Source organism: Pavona decussata, unplaced genomic scaffold, assembly GCF_977016875.1.
Source record: "Pavona decussata unplaced genomic scaffold, jaPavDecu1.1 SCAFFOLD_182, whole genome shotgun sequence".
Lineage (NCBI taxonomy): Eukaryota > Metazoa > Cnidaria > Anthozoa > Scleractinia > Agariciidae > Pavona > Pavona decussata.
In genome coordinates, this window is record NW_028145592.1 from 255,963 (window position 1) to 271,066 (window position 15,104).

A 15,104-nucleotide genomic window follows, 5' to 3' on the forward strand; every position below is an offset into this window, starting at 1 on the left:
AAATATAAATCTAGTTGTAAAACGGCGCTCACAGATTCCTATATCGTAATGAAATTTTTACCCTCTACAGTTACATGATTAAAAGTATTCGGCATCTTTCTATTGCACGAATAGCCTTGTCTCAACCGACTGATGACTGGTAGGATTTCAGAAGTGTACAGGACCGATGCAGTATTGAACTGACAGAAATCAAGAGTCCTGATAAAGGAAAACAGGCCCGGAAAGACTTTTAAAGTTGTTCTTAGCGTTGGGCAGCCAAACAGCCAAAGTAAAAGAAATTACTTCTTTCGATGTTCTGGGTAACATTTATACACGTAATTACTGGTCCCGAATATCTAAGTGTTTACCGAGACATAAATCGAGAGAAACATCGAAATTCGAGAGGACACCAATCTAACTGTTTCTCCACGGACCAGTCATTAACTGGATGTCGATCTGTCAAAAGATCCATCTTACTTCAAGATTGGGGATTCCTTCTTTAGATATTTCTGTAAAATCGCAATCGGCTGTTTTCTTTTCGCGTTCCTCACACGCAGGTTTCACTGGAGAGACAGTCAGCGTTCACCACGCGCATGACCATGGAACTACCACTGGGAACCCGCGCTTTACAGTAAAATAAATTCCAGGTATAAATGAATAAAGTTCGATTCTAATTTAAGAATGTCTTCACCTGACCCCGGCCAACAAATTAAAATAAAACAATACACACCCTTGGTCACAATATAGGCAAACATTATCAGCTCATTTTAATGCTTCAAAGTTCACAATAACTATGTCAAGAAAAAATATTTCCTGGTGTGAAACACATCACAACATTCACACTGAAATTTTATAAAATCTCGTGTAAACGTCACGGAATACCATAGCTGGTCTTAATATTTTACGTATTCCAAATATTTAAAGCTGTAAAAAAAGTGGCCACCACTTTCTGATTCTCTCGATGCTTCATAGAAGCCCACGTTGTTTTTAACATAAAAAATTCATAAAACCAATAAATACAAAATTTGCAAAAAACATTAAAAACTTTCCTCGTTAAGTGAACCACGACTTTGTTTTTCTTAGTCTGTTCCTTTGCTTCTCAATTTGTAAACTGATGCGTTAAATCCAAAATTTCAAATACCCCAGCGCGCGTGGATTAATAGAGTGCTAAACTGCAGAAAACTTCATCTGTCCAGCAAAGTGATGAATTATATATATTTAGTGTACAAAAAGCATGGTAAGAAAATGAACACTTCATTCGCTTCTTCAGTGACATTTTAAAGAGGTTCATTTCGGTTTCGTACCACTGCACTATTACAGTGACGAAGAACTACTGCTTTGTAATAGAAAGGAATAAAAATGTGCATAATTAACAATTATTCCACGAGTTCGCGTTGGAGATGAGATGAAAGATAGCCAACGAGGCGCGTAGCGCCGAGTTGGCTATAATCATCTCATATTCAACAAGCGTAAAAGGAACAATTGTTTCATTAAAATTAATAAAGAAGTTTTGCTAGATTTTGCTGACTTCGCTTTGCAAGAACAACCAGAAGACAATTTAATGGTCGTCATTTCTTGGCCATGGTATAATGGCTCATATACCATGGCCGCTAAGCCAATCAAATCCCTGGAATTGCATCCACCTCTTTGACATTTCAAAGATGCTCATTTCAGTTCAACATTCCACTGCACTGCTAAAGTGACGAAGAACTACTGCTTTGTAATAGAAAGGAATAAAAATCTGTATAACCCTTCATAGAATCGTTTCTCGACAAAATTCCAAATTACGAAGTATTTCTTCTCCCTGCGAAAATGTTCTTTCCATTGATGCTTTTCTTGTATTCTTGGTCGATAAGTTTTTTCCATGACAATCTGGCTCAATGATTGGAACCCGAGGACGGGCAATTTCACTTTCTAACAGAGTTTCACATAACACGCTGAACATGTCCATTGATCCAGCGACCCACCCCTCCCTTTCACGTTTATCATTTTGAACAGCTATTTCCAGATCGTCAAAGCTCATAGCCGGTGTTTCTAAGGTTACAGAACCAAACTTCTCTTTGATTGGCTTGTCGATGACTTCATGATCACTGGACTGCGACAACGAGCTTTTTCTATTGCTGTCACTCTCATATCCTGATGATTCGTTCACTGAATCAGTGAAGTGCAACTGAGAGATGGCTGACCATGCGCGGTACATTGCTGACTTCATTAAAGGTGGTGTGCCACTTTGGCTTAATATCTCCATGGAAACACTACGCTGCAGTAAATTGTCTCCGTATCTTTTACACGCAAAGAAAGTAGCCTCGGAAGGATAAGTGAAAATTAATTTTGACGTTTTTGTGCGGTTGATTGCTCTTTTCTTCCACTGTTCATTCTCACTTGTAAGAACTGTACTTTCCTCGCTGCTTAGTTCTTGTTTATTGGGCATAAGCCATGGAACAAGAAACATTATACACACTCCAAACGTCATGATTGCGCCAGAAAGGTAAAATGCAAGGTCGTATTTTCCAAAGATATCAAAGATAAATCCTATGGTGAAAACGCCAAAAAAAAGCAAGTTAGCAATTTTGAACAATTGAGCTAATATTTCCCAACCCTAGAAATTTGGTTCTACCAACAGGGACAAAAGGAAATTTTTAGCAACTTCCGACGAAGCAAATGAAATGCCGAGGATTTCCTTTTGTCAGAATTGGCTTAGCAGACCAGGCAGCTTGTAAATGCAATGTTCCAATTGAAGGACTGGCTTTTATGCAGTCCTACGAATTCGTTCCAAACTGTTCAAACATTATTGTAGAAAGTGCCATTTTTAAGAAGTTGTAGGAGAAAAATTTGGCATATTGTTTACTAGCTGACTGCTTTTTCCAGCCATTTCTGGTAAAATAAAAAGCGCATGCGCGTGGTTTGGTGCATAAGAGTAGAACAACCTGATCTGGCCAATTCAGCAGATCATCGAGGCTATTTTCTGGCCATTTAATAGCAACAAAGAATTAAAAAATAGAAAAAGTGTGTGGATTGTATTGCCTATTTGTTTTTAGCTTACGCTCCACCTTATTCTCTCTTACCATATTTTTGCGTCTTAATTAATACTTGTGAATTAGGGAGAAACGAAGACTCGGAAAAAATCCGAGTCCCAGATGGCATTTGAACCCACGACACTCCTTGATCTAGTCGGATGCTCTAACCACTGAGCTACTGGAGACTCTATGGTGAGCAAGTATCGCACTGTCACATTAAGGCATCTAGCACATATGAACTCACTAACAGTATCACGCTGTCACATTGAGGCATTTGACCCTTGCTCACCATAGAGTCTCCAGTAGCTCAATGGTTAGAGAATCCGACTAGATCGCGGGGGGTCGTGGGTTCAAATCCCATCTGGGACTCAGATTTTTTCCGAGTCTTCGCTTCTCCCTAATTCACATTTAATATCCTGTCGTTGTTGTTTCTCCGTTAATTAATACTTGTGTCAATAATTTCTGCTTAGTTTCCGCTACTCTTTCAAACACTTAGATTAATTGCAACTCTTTTGGATTCACCATCTATCTTTGCGACCCCTTAAAATTTTAAATTTCGTTAACCTTTCGCATGCTACGAGGGTTTAAAGAGCACCTCTTTCGGGTGGTACTTCTCGTCCCCTCCTCCCCGTATAGCCTACTTATGAAGCACCGATCCCCCCCCCCCCTCCCCTCCTCCACCTCCCAGCGCAGAAGACGGCGTGACATCACATAAAACAATCCGACACTATAGACGATAGACGGACGTAACTCAAGATATACCAACCTGCCACAGGAGGACCCAGTAAGTTTCCAACGGCCGCCGCACAACAAAGGTTCCCAAATGCACGACCCACGAGTTTCTCTCCAACAATATGCAAAGTTCCCATCCCAAACATAACCGCTAAACAACCATCAAACAGACCAAACACAACAACATACACTACTAAAGATGAGTAGCTTCTAGCTAAAGGAAAGAGAGTAGCGTTGACAGCCAACACGAGGCCGATGATTTGAACTGCGGTGACTCGGTTTATCCTCGAACTGTTCCCCAGTCTCCCGAACGCTATTCGTGCGGCTGTCTGTGTGATGGCCTGGAAACCAATGAGTAACGCACTCTTGGAGCTAGGAATGCCGATGTCGTTTGATATGCTAATCTGTTGAAACGAGTAGGGAAATTATTCAGTTCTTGGTAATGAAAACCAGTCTATAGGGCGGATTAAATCCTTCTAAGACGAGGGTTATCGTACCTAGATTCCATTCTTTCTCTGGCCGTTAGGAGAACTACAATCTTGGACATAATATAAAGAGAAAATAGCGAAAAACGAGACAGCGAATTCCTACTCACCAAAAAGACGAAGGGTGTATAATTGCCGAACGCGATGAGACTCAGAGAAACTGCCCATATTGTAAAAGCTTTGTTTTTCCAAGGGTTCAAGCTAAGAAATTCCAATAAATGCAATTTCGACTTGTGAAGAATACCAACTTGCGGGTTTTTCTTTTTCATTTGAACGTAAAGGTCCTTTGCACCAGTTAATCGGCCATAACTCACACTGGCAGCACACATCAATAGTGTGATTCCAGCAAGAATACGCATAGTCACCCTCCAATCATAGCGATCAATAAATTGGTTAATTGCCCACGTCATGGGCAGCACGCCCAGTCCTGCTCCCGCGATGGAAATGCCATAAGCGAGTGACAAATGATTTCTAAAATGCAATGGTAGTATTACCAGAGAAGCGAAGTAGCAGAAACTTGTTCCCACTCCCCAAAGAAAGCCATAAGTGAAATAAAGAAGAGTGAAGTTGGTAACAAATGACGTCGCTAGGAGTCCAACGAATGAGAGAAGGCCTCCAGTGCATGTGACTACCCGGCATCCTATGTGATCGCAAAGGGCAGTGGTCAGCGGTCCAATGAAAAACATGAGGCCGAATGCCAACGAGCCCACCCAGGCTGAAAGGGAAAAATAAGACTGGTTGTAACATCGTATCAAAACATCGTTGCATCAAGCTGACAGGTCACGGAAACATTGATATTCATCAAGTATACTTGATGTTTCCGTGACCCAGCTGTCTGTAGTGGTGTTGCGTTGGTCACTGCTGTACGAAGAATGTTGCACATTAGTGTGCTCCGCCGTGTAACAAGCAAACTTGCTACTAAACCATTCCCTATCTTTCTGAACTGTTAGGTACCAAGACAACAAAAAGTCTTAGAAATTTCGAATTCAAGCACATAACCAAATACAGACGTACGCTCTTTGTTGTTTTTTCCACTTAATGTCAAGAGATGCAATGCCGATTACTGTTACTGTCAGCGAGCAAGGGCTAAAACCGGCTTTTCGACTTAAATCGTGGTCTATTTTGGGCCCGTTGTCATGAAAACAAAAAATAGCGAACGGAAAAAAGAGGGTGGGTAGGAATACGGCCAATAAAAACTGCTACATGTATTAAACGAGAATGCGCTCTCGATCATACAAGGATGATCCGGGGAAAAATAAATTAAAGAGATTATCCGTATAGTATTCGGAGAACTTTGATCGTGACTTCTATTCATCAGATTCATGGGCAAACCAAACATGACAAAAGGGGGTCGTGTTTGAAAATCACATAACGAGAAATAGACGTCACATACGTCTGTTTCTCAATGTATGATTTTGCCACATTTTTCATGTTTGGCTTACAAAACTCCTGCATCGATATGACGGTTCGAAGGTCACCTGTAAGCATGTGTTTCTCCCCGGCGGAAACGTGATTAATACAAGGTAAAAAGAAAACCTAACGAACTGAGCTAGTGGAAGATTATGCCAGGCAGACTCGCTCTCGTAGATTTTCTTTCCCCTTTATCTATCACTAAGATACCTGTCGAAGGCGAATCTGTACATACATTAACAATTAAAACGTTATTTTTGTTGAACCGGAAATACAACTAGAACTCTGACCGGAAACTATATAGGTTTACCAAATCACATGCACAAATGGCAACTGACTCACGTTTTAATATTATAAACTGATGATTTTTACAAACGACCGTTCCAGTTCAGCTAGTTCATTCTACTTGTAATCATGACATAGGCTTCAATTACAATATTTAGTGTATAAAGAGATATTATTTACTACTGGCAGTCGAAACGTGACATATTACATTTCCACCCTCTGATAAGAAACCTGCAAGAAAATCCGGAACTTTGACGCAAACCAAAACGAGCTCCTGATCAAAGTAAAATATCAATAAAGCTTGGCACTCAATTGTTTACAACAACCAGCATGCATGTGAATAACCTCCTATTTAGCCCGCCAGCCCCTTTCTTGTTGGCTGGAATGTCAAACTTTTACCAGAAGGCAAAATAATATTAAAAGTAAACAAGGTTAAGTACCTGTAGCTGATTCGCTGCGGTGAAATTCCCTTTCGAAGGCAATGAAGAAAATACCTACAGAACTGTGTATCCCAAAGATGATAAACTGTACGGCGAATGACGAAGCACACACAAACCACGATCGGCGAGAGTCACAGAAGTCTTTGGAGCCATTGGACATTCTGCCAGAAGAAAACGAATGACCTAGACACAATCCGGATATCCCCGCGAAGGATTTCGTTTCTTCGCGGCGACCCCAAACGAATTCTCTCCAGCGGTCAAGGTAGCCGGGTTTGTGGGATAGCGGTCCTGGGTGGCACTTAAAAACCGGTTTGTTGCTGTGCTGATTGGTAGATTTCCAGTTGATCGGGATTTTTTTAAGTCGTCCACAACAGGTACCGGCCGGCCACCGTCGGGTTTCCTGTGTTTTTTTCATAAACACACAAGAAATATAATTAATTGTATCATGAAATGGAGACAAAAAAGTTTGATTCTCACGAGATTAGTGAAACAACAATATTGAAAGAGCCACGCTCTTTTCTTTTACATAAGGACATGTTTTTTTCTCAGGAAACCGTTAATCACCTATAGTAATTAGGAAGATCCGTTTTATTTTGTCTTCTTGTTTAGTTGGCCACAAAGGTGACGGCAGTAAGTTTTGATTACTATGCATAGTTCAAGAGCCTTACACGCTGGAATGCATATCTGTACCGGACCGTAAACATTCACTCTTTATTCTTTATTTATCTTACACCCAAGATCAAGAGTAGCTTGGGTGACAGGAAACTGACTTAAAGGATTTGCAATCGGAAGTTCTATAACTGGAACAAAATAAAGTTTATCCTGTTCTCCCCTCTATCACAGAATTTAATTGGACAAAGGAAGCACCTGCACCTGAGAAATTCGACAGCGCGCTAATTTTGTGAGGGGGATGGGGATCGATCGCTTCTATACTAAAGCAACTGAAAGGAAGTGGTCAAAACTTGTATACTCGAACAGGACCCAAGAAACCACAAAATAGATGGTGGTCTCTGCCTACACCCCCTTTCTCAATCTTTAATGCATATCCAGCCCTCTATCAATAAAACATGACAATGAGATTCAAACCTCTCTTTTCCTGTTTATCTAGCCAATACTAACTCTTGCTAGCTGAATATTTCTGTGTCAACTCAAATCTTAAACCCAATAAAAATTTTGTCGGTAATGTTTATGAGATGGGTGGTGTCTTCGATAACCCCCTTACAAAAGGCCTTACCGAGACAAGGTGGGTCCTCTTCGAACAAACTCATTATGACCAGTTCCCTTAATGGATGCAAATCAATCGATTTCAAGCGATGATTGGAAATCGATCATCCTTCAAGTATCACCAGTTCAAGCTTCCTCCCTCGCTCTTCGGGTTCTGCTCGTACTACCCCTCACGGGACGTGATTTTTGGTCTCGTACTTCGGCTGCAGAGCCGACCACTAGTGTAAAACATTCGATGCAGATCTCCATCGATTGTCTCCGTGATCCAGTAGGACCAGCATGGAGATGTTATACCTGCAGTGCGCGAAGAGGATTTCGACCCACCTTTTTTTGTCACAACTTTTATCACATGTAGGCTCAGGGCATAGAAGGGGGAGGGGGGGGGGGTTGCACAATATAATTAACTGTGGAAGAACACACAAAAAAATAGTACAACTAAAGGCAAAACGGATAGAACTAACGGTGCGGTGTCAGTAGTATCAGCTGGTTCAATGCTCGTTTGGGCTCAGTTTTTAAGTTTGGTTTGGAAATGGAAATTGCGAATTGTCAGTTTGTTGCTCAGTTACCGAAGGGTAGTAAATAAATAAATAAATTAATTAATTAATAGATAACCTTTGTTTACCCTCGGCAGTGTTTATAGCACAAGTGCTAGTGGGCCCGAGCATTAAACTACGCAAAGAAATAGTTTAAATTGAAAATAACATGGTTAAAAATCGCAACTGGCAGGAGGCAGACCAGCTGGCTATTTACAAGCGTGGCCGAGGAGTTGAATTCGGGGCTACCGAGAAACATCTCCAACTAGCGGTCAGAGCGGGACTTGAACCCGGGACCATCCGGATTTCAAGTCTGGCGCCCTAACCTCTCGACCACGCTGCCTCCATGCGGGTTCTGAGAATTCCAATTTCCCCGCCTTTTAAGGGATGTACTTTTGAAACTTTTTTCTCTGAGTGTACTGCGTCCCCTTGAAAGGCATCACCTCAATTCACTAGCCGGCTTCGGTGCAGAGAAATTTTATCAGTTTTTGTTCGACGATATGTAATCAACTGAGCCATGTTAAAACATTTTACTTTTGTACTTACATGTAAAAGGAGTAATTTGGGATAACATAACAAGTGCGGGGATTTATGAATTAAGGATAGCCTGGTCCCTGAAAAGACTTACCTAAAACTCGATTCAGGTTTTGCAGTGAAGTTTTGTCGAGCCCAAAAAACTAACGAAGCCTGGCCAAACGTTTTGATATTTATTGATCTGTGTGAAAATTGGCACACAGCAGGAGAGGTTGGTTCGGCGCGGGAGCGAGTCAGCGACCAGCGAGCTCTAAGAACAAACGAGATGTTGACTCGTTTGTTCATGTGGCTTCTAAGGTTCTGGTGGTGTGAACCTGAAACGTTTTTGCAAAGGCCTGACGTGAAAAATCAATCGTAACTTGATTTTGAAAGCAACTTTACGAAGTTCGGCCAGTGGCAAATGCTTCTGTTTCAGTGGACCTGAGCAATGTTATATTGCACCTTGACCCTATTGGAAGAAATGAAATGCGAGCACATTCCTGAAATCCTTAATTGTGTGATTCATTTTACAAATTAAACTTGAGAATCCAAACAACTCTTCATCGGCTTCAAGGAATTATTTTACCGGAATGTACCCAGGGACCGGGGTTCAAGGTGTTTCGGAACCTCCTTTTCGAAAATTTAGGTCTATGACCCTGTTCAGATTAGCGATGCCCTTGCCAGGGCCCCGTGTTCTGGCATTGAAAAGGGCACCAAACAAATCTATGTTCAGACTAGTGCAATTGCCCGAGAACCGGATCCAGGCATCAAGTGTGAACGGGACCTATTTTTCAAACCAGGTTTTTCAAATGGTATTTAACATTTTGTTTTCTAAACGCTGCTTGTCACTCAAGTTACTCTATTATAAGGTATCTATCGATTGTAAATCCCCTGAAAATCAAAAATGCGAAATGACGTTTACGACGGCATATCGCCAAGTTGATGAGATTATAATTAAAGGCAACCTCAATCTAACTAATGGTTTGAAACACTACGTCGGCGGAAGACTTACTGTCAGTTGTGTCTAGTGAGCGAGTCTTTCCTTTCTCTCATGAGCACTCGCTATGTGTCTTCGCTCATAACATCGGCGAGTCCATGTACGTTTGTAATTAAACTGTTCTCCGAGGTCAGGTCACAACTCACAAGTTTGGATAAATTAACCTCGGGGGGGGGGGGGGGGGGCACTCCTCGAAATTCTCGGCAGGCGGTGGGCCGCCCGGGCATATTTCAGATCAAAACATGCCATTTTCCACACCCTCTAAAATTCAAACCCGTTTTCAGACCTGGCTTCTGAAAGTTAAATAAACGTTGCGGTTACAAATTTTTCCACTGGCTTTGCTGTAGCGTAATCAAACTTCGCATCAGTGCCGAAGTCAAGAATTAGTAAAATTCACTCAAAAATTCAGCTCGAATGATATGTTTTGGATACTGGATACTTCTCTTTCTTTACTTTGGAGTTGAAAAGACAAATACGTTTATACGCTTTCGTAATTCCCTTGAAGAGCATACCCGATTTAGACCATGATGGTCAAAATCTATCCCCGTTTTCAGAACAAAACGGCTCAAAAACCATACCCTTTGGGGCGGCACATACCTGTATAGCTTATATAGGGGATTCCCCCTCCCCCTCCCCGGGAAATTAACGATTCGGTTGTCGCTTGCCTCTACTGGAGAATCCTGCGCGGTTCTTGTGACCACAGTGGAACCTAGATTTTGCGAAATGGCAGGGGACAGCAAAATCGTATCGTTAAATCGGGATATCGTTGTAAACGAACTCCCGATTTAAAAATAACTTTTGCCGCGGGGACACAGAATGTTGATCGTTAAATCGGGAATATCGTTAGATCGACGATCGTAAAATCGGGATTTCACTGAACATGTAGTTCATTTATTAACTTTTTTAAACTCTGTTCCTGCATGTCGCAGTTTTTGCGTTTATCACCTTTTGTACCTCGTCGAGAAAAAATCGAGTAGATAGGATTTTTGAAGATCTAACTATTAAACTATTGTAATTATATTCTGATGGCAATAAATAATAAAACATCATTCTGAATGCCCAGCGTGTAACACAGAAAACATGGATATTTACTCGACTGAAGAAACATTTGCACGTGCAGAGTGTAAATCGTAAACAGTGTGTCCTGATAGAATTGTGGGGTGATCTCATAAGCTTGGGCCTGTCTTGTGTGTTATCTCTTTGTCCGCGAGAATTTCACATGTTTTTACTGTTAAAAAGAAGAATGCAATTGAGCTTACAAGTTAAACGTTTCACAGAAAGCGATTGAATCTTATTGTTCGTATAGTTTATGCCTCTCTAGTACCCGACAACGTTTTTTTTCAGTTGAGTGTATCTAGGCGTAAACGTAACTAACTTGCGGTTAGTCGGAAAACAGATCTCTGTACGGTGATCATGTAAAACTTATGTATATATATATTTTATAAATGCACAATAGCCTCAAAATTTTAAAATTATTTTCATTATCATTGCCATCGTTTTTCTATATTTTTAAACAGTTGCATCATTCATTGAGCGAAAAGAAAACTTGCATTCAGGTGAACATGCATCACACACAAGAGAACAAGTACTGATGGCTACTAAAAAATAATAGTCAGTTCACCTCACCGTACTGGAAACAAAAATAGGTGATATTTGGCTCTTTTTTGAAGGTTCAGTAGTTACTAAAGAAACTGTGGTGCTGGAAACGAATGTTCGGCTTTATCAGAACCATAGTCGATACGTTAATTTGGCCGCCGTAAAGAGATTCGAGTAGTGCGAATGTTTCGAGTGTTACTGAGTCCTCGCGGAAACGTCAGCACTCGAATCTCTTTACGGTTGCCAAATTACCTTATCAGCTCTGTTGATAAAACCAAGTATCCGTAACCTCTCCGTTACTTTGTGGAAATGGTAGATCAGTCCAGGAGCCCGTCTATTGGTCAATTGAATTAGCAAAAGTTGTACAATTTCTCAGTAATAAAACGAACAAACGGCTGAAGTCCGGATCACCAGTACTGACATAGGAAACCTAAACTACTGGGTAAAAGAAACTGAATTTAAAACCTAAAGCCTGGTTCAAATTCCATAACTTTCACGCGTCTTACCTACTACAATAATAAGTTCAAATTTTATAGAAATGAGTTCATGACAACATACTTAACGCGACCAGGTTTGACTATGGTCTAACCTGGCTTGGAGCGACAGCTGGCTCCGTTACGTTCCGGTTCAAAGAGCGGATAACTCTATGCAGTGGACAAATCGCTATCCAGCAGATAAAATGTCCTCCAACCAATACATTTTATCCGCTAGATAGCGACTTATTCGCTGGATAAAGTTATCCGCTCTTTGAACAACTTGGGCCTGATTCCTTCTTTTTTTTTTTTTTTTTTTTTGTCGAGCTAAGCTCAGTTATCACGAGCGAGTGTTAAGACATACATTATAGTAATAATTATATGCTTTAGGTACGGCACAGGAAAGATACGGCGCACCTTTTAAGAATCGAAGTCGCTCGTTCTCTTGGGGGCGGGGAAAGGCCCAAATGTTAGCCAGTGACGGCTAAAGCGGGTCTCGACCATTTTAGCGTATGTTCTTTGAGACGTGAGAATTTTATGGAGGAAAAAAATGGGAAGCAAACGAAACGTTGGGAGCTATAGCTGTTGTTTACTGTAGCCGGAAAGTCAAGTTAGCTAGGGCCAGATCAGTTATTTATTTTGGAAACCGCTTAGCTCAGTGAAGAGCGGAACAGTTGAATATTTTATCTAAATATTTGGTCATTTTTACTGCTGCTGTGTACCGTGCCTACGAGACCTGACAGACGGATTGCTGAAATCTCCGAAGGAAATTAAATAATATCTTAACGCCCGGGTTGCGCCTACCATGACCACGAATATTCATAAAAATATATATATGTTTTATGCTGTGTTGTTGAAAGTACTTCGACGAATCCCACGTGTTTATCACTAATGCAGTGAAGCTCTTACCTTCAGATAACGCGCGTAAATTCATACAACAGCAAGGTCAATTTTCCACCAGAGATCAAAACATTGCGTTTCTAGGACATTGTCGAACTGTGATCGGAATTCTTCTTTGAGCTGTTATGCAAAACTCGATCGTGAATAAATTTACGCCTTTGGTACATATATAATTAGCTTTTTCCATGATTATATGTTTTAAAAAGATCTCTTAGCAGTCAAATTATAGAGAGGTTATTAAATTTTGTCAAAATGTTTGAGGCTGAAGAGTAGGTGAAAAGAAACGAGAGGATGAACAGAGACGCTTCATATTTTTTTGTTTCCCAGTAGAGAAAAGAGAGGCGCCCTAACAGTTCGTTTATGAACGCCCAATAGTTTGATGTCAAACGATCTGATCATATTTATTTTTATTTTCTGCCTGAAAGCTAACTTTCTAAGAGTTTCACTACTGGCCAAACAGTTAAACAGCCAGTACAAATAAAAGCAATGGTTCCTTTTATAGCAAAATTGTTCGAAATTTAGGCTTCATGATCAGGCGAAAAGAGAACTTCTAAAGGATCCGTGCCGGCGTACAAATCCCACGATTCGCGCAAAAACTGGGCAATAAAGTTGGAGCATTTTTACTTGGTTTTATTTCATAATTTCCTTTTCCGGCCTCTTGTTCATCGCAGCACTGTGACCTTCAATAATCGGACCGTGCGATGGTCACATTTTCGTAGAAGGTGCAAAAAAAAAATAACTGGATAAAGAAATGGAAGAAGGCAAAACTTCTCACTGGTTAGCTAGAAAAATTAAGCGGTAAGAACGAATACTGCGTATGATTGTTCTTGCTTCTCCTCACTTCCCAATTGTCCATCGCACATTCTGTACTTTTAAAGAGGGTCAGTAGAAAATTAAATTTCCAGCTCAGGGAATACTCGTTGAGTTGTCAATCGTGATTTTAATCGATCTTGAACCGCAACGCAAACTGGTCTCACTTTCTAACAGGTGCCCAAAGATAAATACAAATAATGTCAATAAAAATGGGAAGCAATGACACTTGTTCAATTAACTTTATGAAGTATGTGCCAACTTTTCGGTTGGAAATTTCCGGAAACTTTCCTTGTCAAACATGATAGAAGAACCTCGTTTACAGTTCCAAATCTGCAATTTCGCTCATTTGGTATTTCATAAACTTATGTAATTGCACAAGAAGACAACCGAAAGTGGAGGCGGAAAATTTTTGTCCTAATGGAACGATGATTTCCAACCGATACCGGTTAAGGTAGTTCGGTTGGTTCCGGAAAATTCCCATTTGGTCTGGGCGTTCGGTTTGCATTTCAGCAGCTTCAATCCAAAAACTTGTCTTAATAGAAAGCTCCCATGATCTCACTTTCTTGTTCAGAGAGGGTTTCCATGGCGTTCGCATCCCTCAATCCTGAATTTTTCAAGTCGATCCGAGGGCTTCTTTTCGCATCTGGGTAATTGCTTACATAACTGCGCCGATGGTGTCTCGTTTATTCAATACTTCATCCGCAGTTCAAATTTGTGATAAATATATTTCGTATATTTCATATTATTATTCCTTCACGGGTTTATTTCGAACTCACAAAATCAAATGACAAAACCGACCCGCACTCCCAGTTCGCTTGATAACTCCGATTTTTTTCAGGCTTTCTTTTCGAATCCGCAAGTTGCATACAGTTTTTCGCTAATTCATCTTTCGTCGTCAGTCCACAGTACAGTCACAACTTCAGTTAATATTCATTTCTTTGAAAGTTACTGTTTTTGCGAAGAGAGGAAAACTGGAAACCCTTGGAGTAAAGGCGAGAACCGACATGACAACTCCGGGAATCGAACCCAGAGCAAGTGGGAAGTGAGTGCTCTCACAATTGCAGTACCTGTTCTGGTTAAATATTCGTTCTGCACCAACTAGTAAAATAAGCAAAATAAAATAGGAGCAAGGAAAACTGGATTTTGGCATAGGGGTATCGAATGGTCTTTGCGAGCATTTGCGAGCATGCAAACACTTTGGTTTTTATTGCGAGCACGAGCAGTGGTCAAATTTGTCTTGCGAGCAGCGAACATTTTGGAAAAAGCACCTTGTAAGCAGCAAGCACGTTGGTAAATTTTCCGTCGGCAGGACTTTTTTCTTTTTTTTAATTTTACACGTTTTTTTTTATTAAAATGCGCATAGTAGTCTGAGTGACACCTCCACAATACACGACACTTTTACATCTTAAGAATAACATCTGTTAAGTATGTTTTTGTCGTGTGTTTTCAACTGAACTTGACAACCAGTTTCACAGGAGTTCACGCATAGATAGATTCAGTTCTTACCACAAACTTACAAAGCACGATTACGTTATTTCGAGAAATCTGTAACAGGAATCCGAGCATGCGAGCAATTGTGAAAATTTTGCGAGCACAAGCAAGCGACCACTCGTCTAAATTTTGCGAGCAAATCGAGCGAAGGCCAAAATTTTGCGAGCTTGGTTGACCTGTGACATGAGGTTTGTTTTCGCTATGCATGATGGGATC

General features: G+C 40.7%; 1 protein-coding gene across 1 annotated transcript; it reads right to left on the reverse strand.

Moving 5' to 3' along the window:
- Positions 1–715: 715 nt before the first annotated feature.
- Positions 716–6,748, reverse strand: LOC146462983 (monocarboxylate transporter 10-like). The gene is made up of 4 exons (XM_085084958.1): positions 6,349–6,748; positions 4,324–4,928; positions 3,763–4,132; positions 716–2,511 (listed from the first exon to the last, which is right to left on the reverse strand). Exons 1-4 carry the CDS (start codon positions 6,506–6,508, stop codon positions 1,733–1,735), a joined length of 1,914 nt encoding a protein of 637 aa, XP_084941084.1. The 5' UTR covers positions 6,509–6,748; the 3' UTR covers positions 716–1,732.
- Between the last annotated feature and the right edge of the window lie 8,356 nt (positions 6,749–15,104).

Coding starts and splice junctions, on each gene's coding strand:
- LOC146462983 (XM_085084958.1), bottom strand. CDS start 6,508: ATGTCCAATGGCTCCAAAGACTTCTGTGACTCTCGCCGATCGTGGTTT. Junction 4,133..4,323: donor ATACACCCTTCGTCTTTTTG/GTGAGTAGGAAT, acceptor TCGTTTCAACAG/ATTAGCATATCAAACGACAT. Junction 2,512..3,762: donor ACTGGGTCCTCCTGTGGCAG/GTTGGTATATCT, acceptor TTTTCACCATAG/GATTTATCTTTGATATCTTT.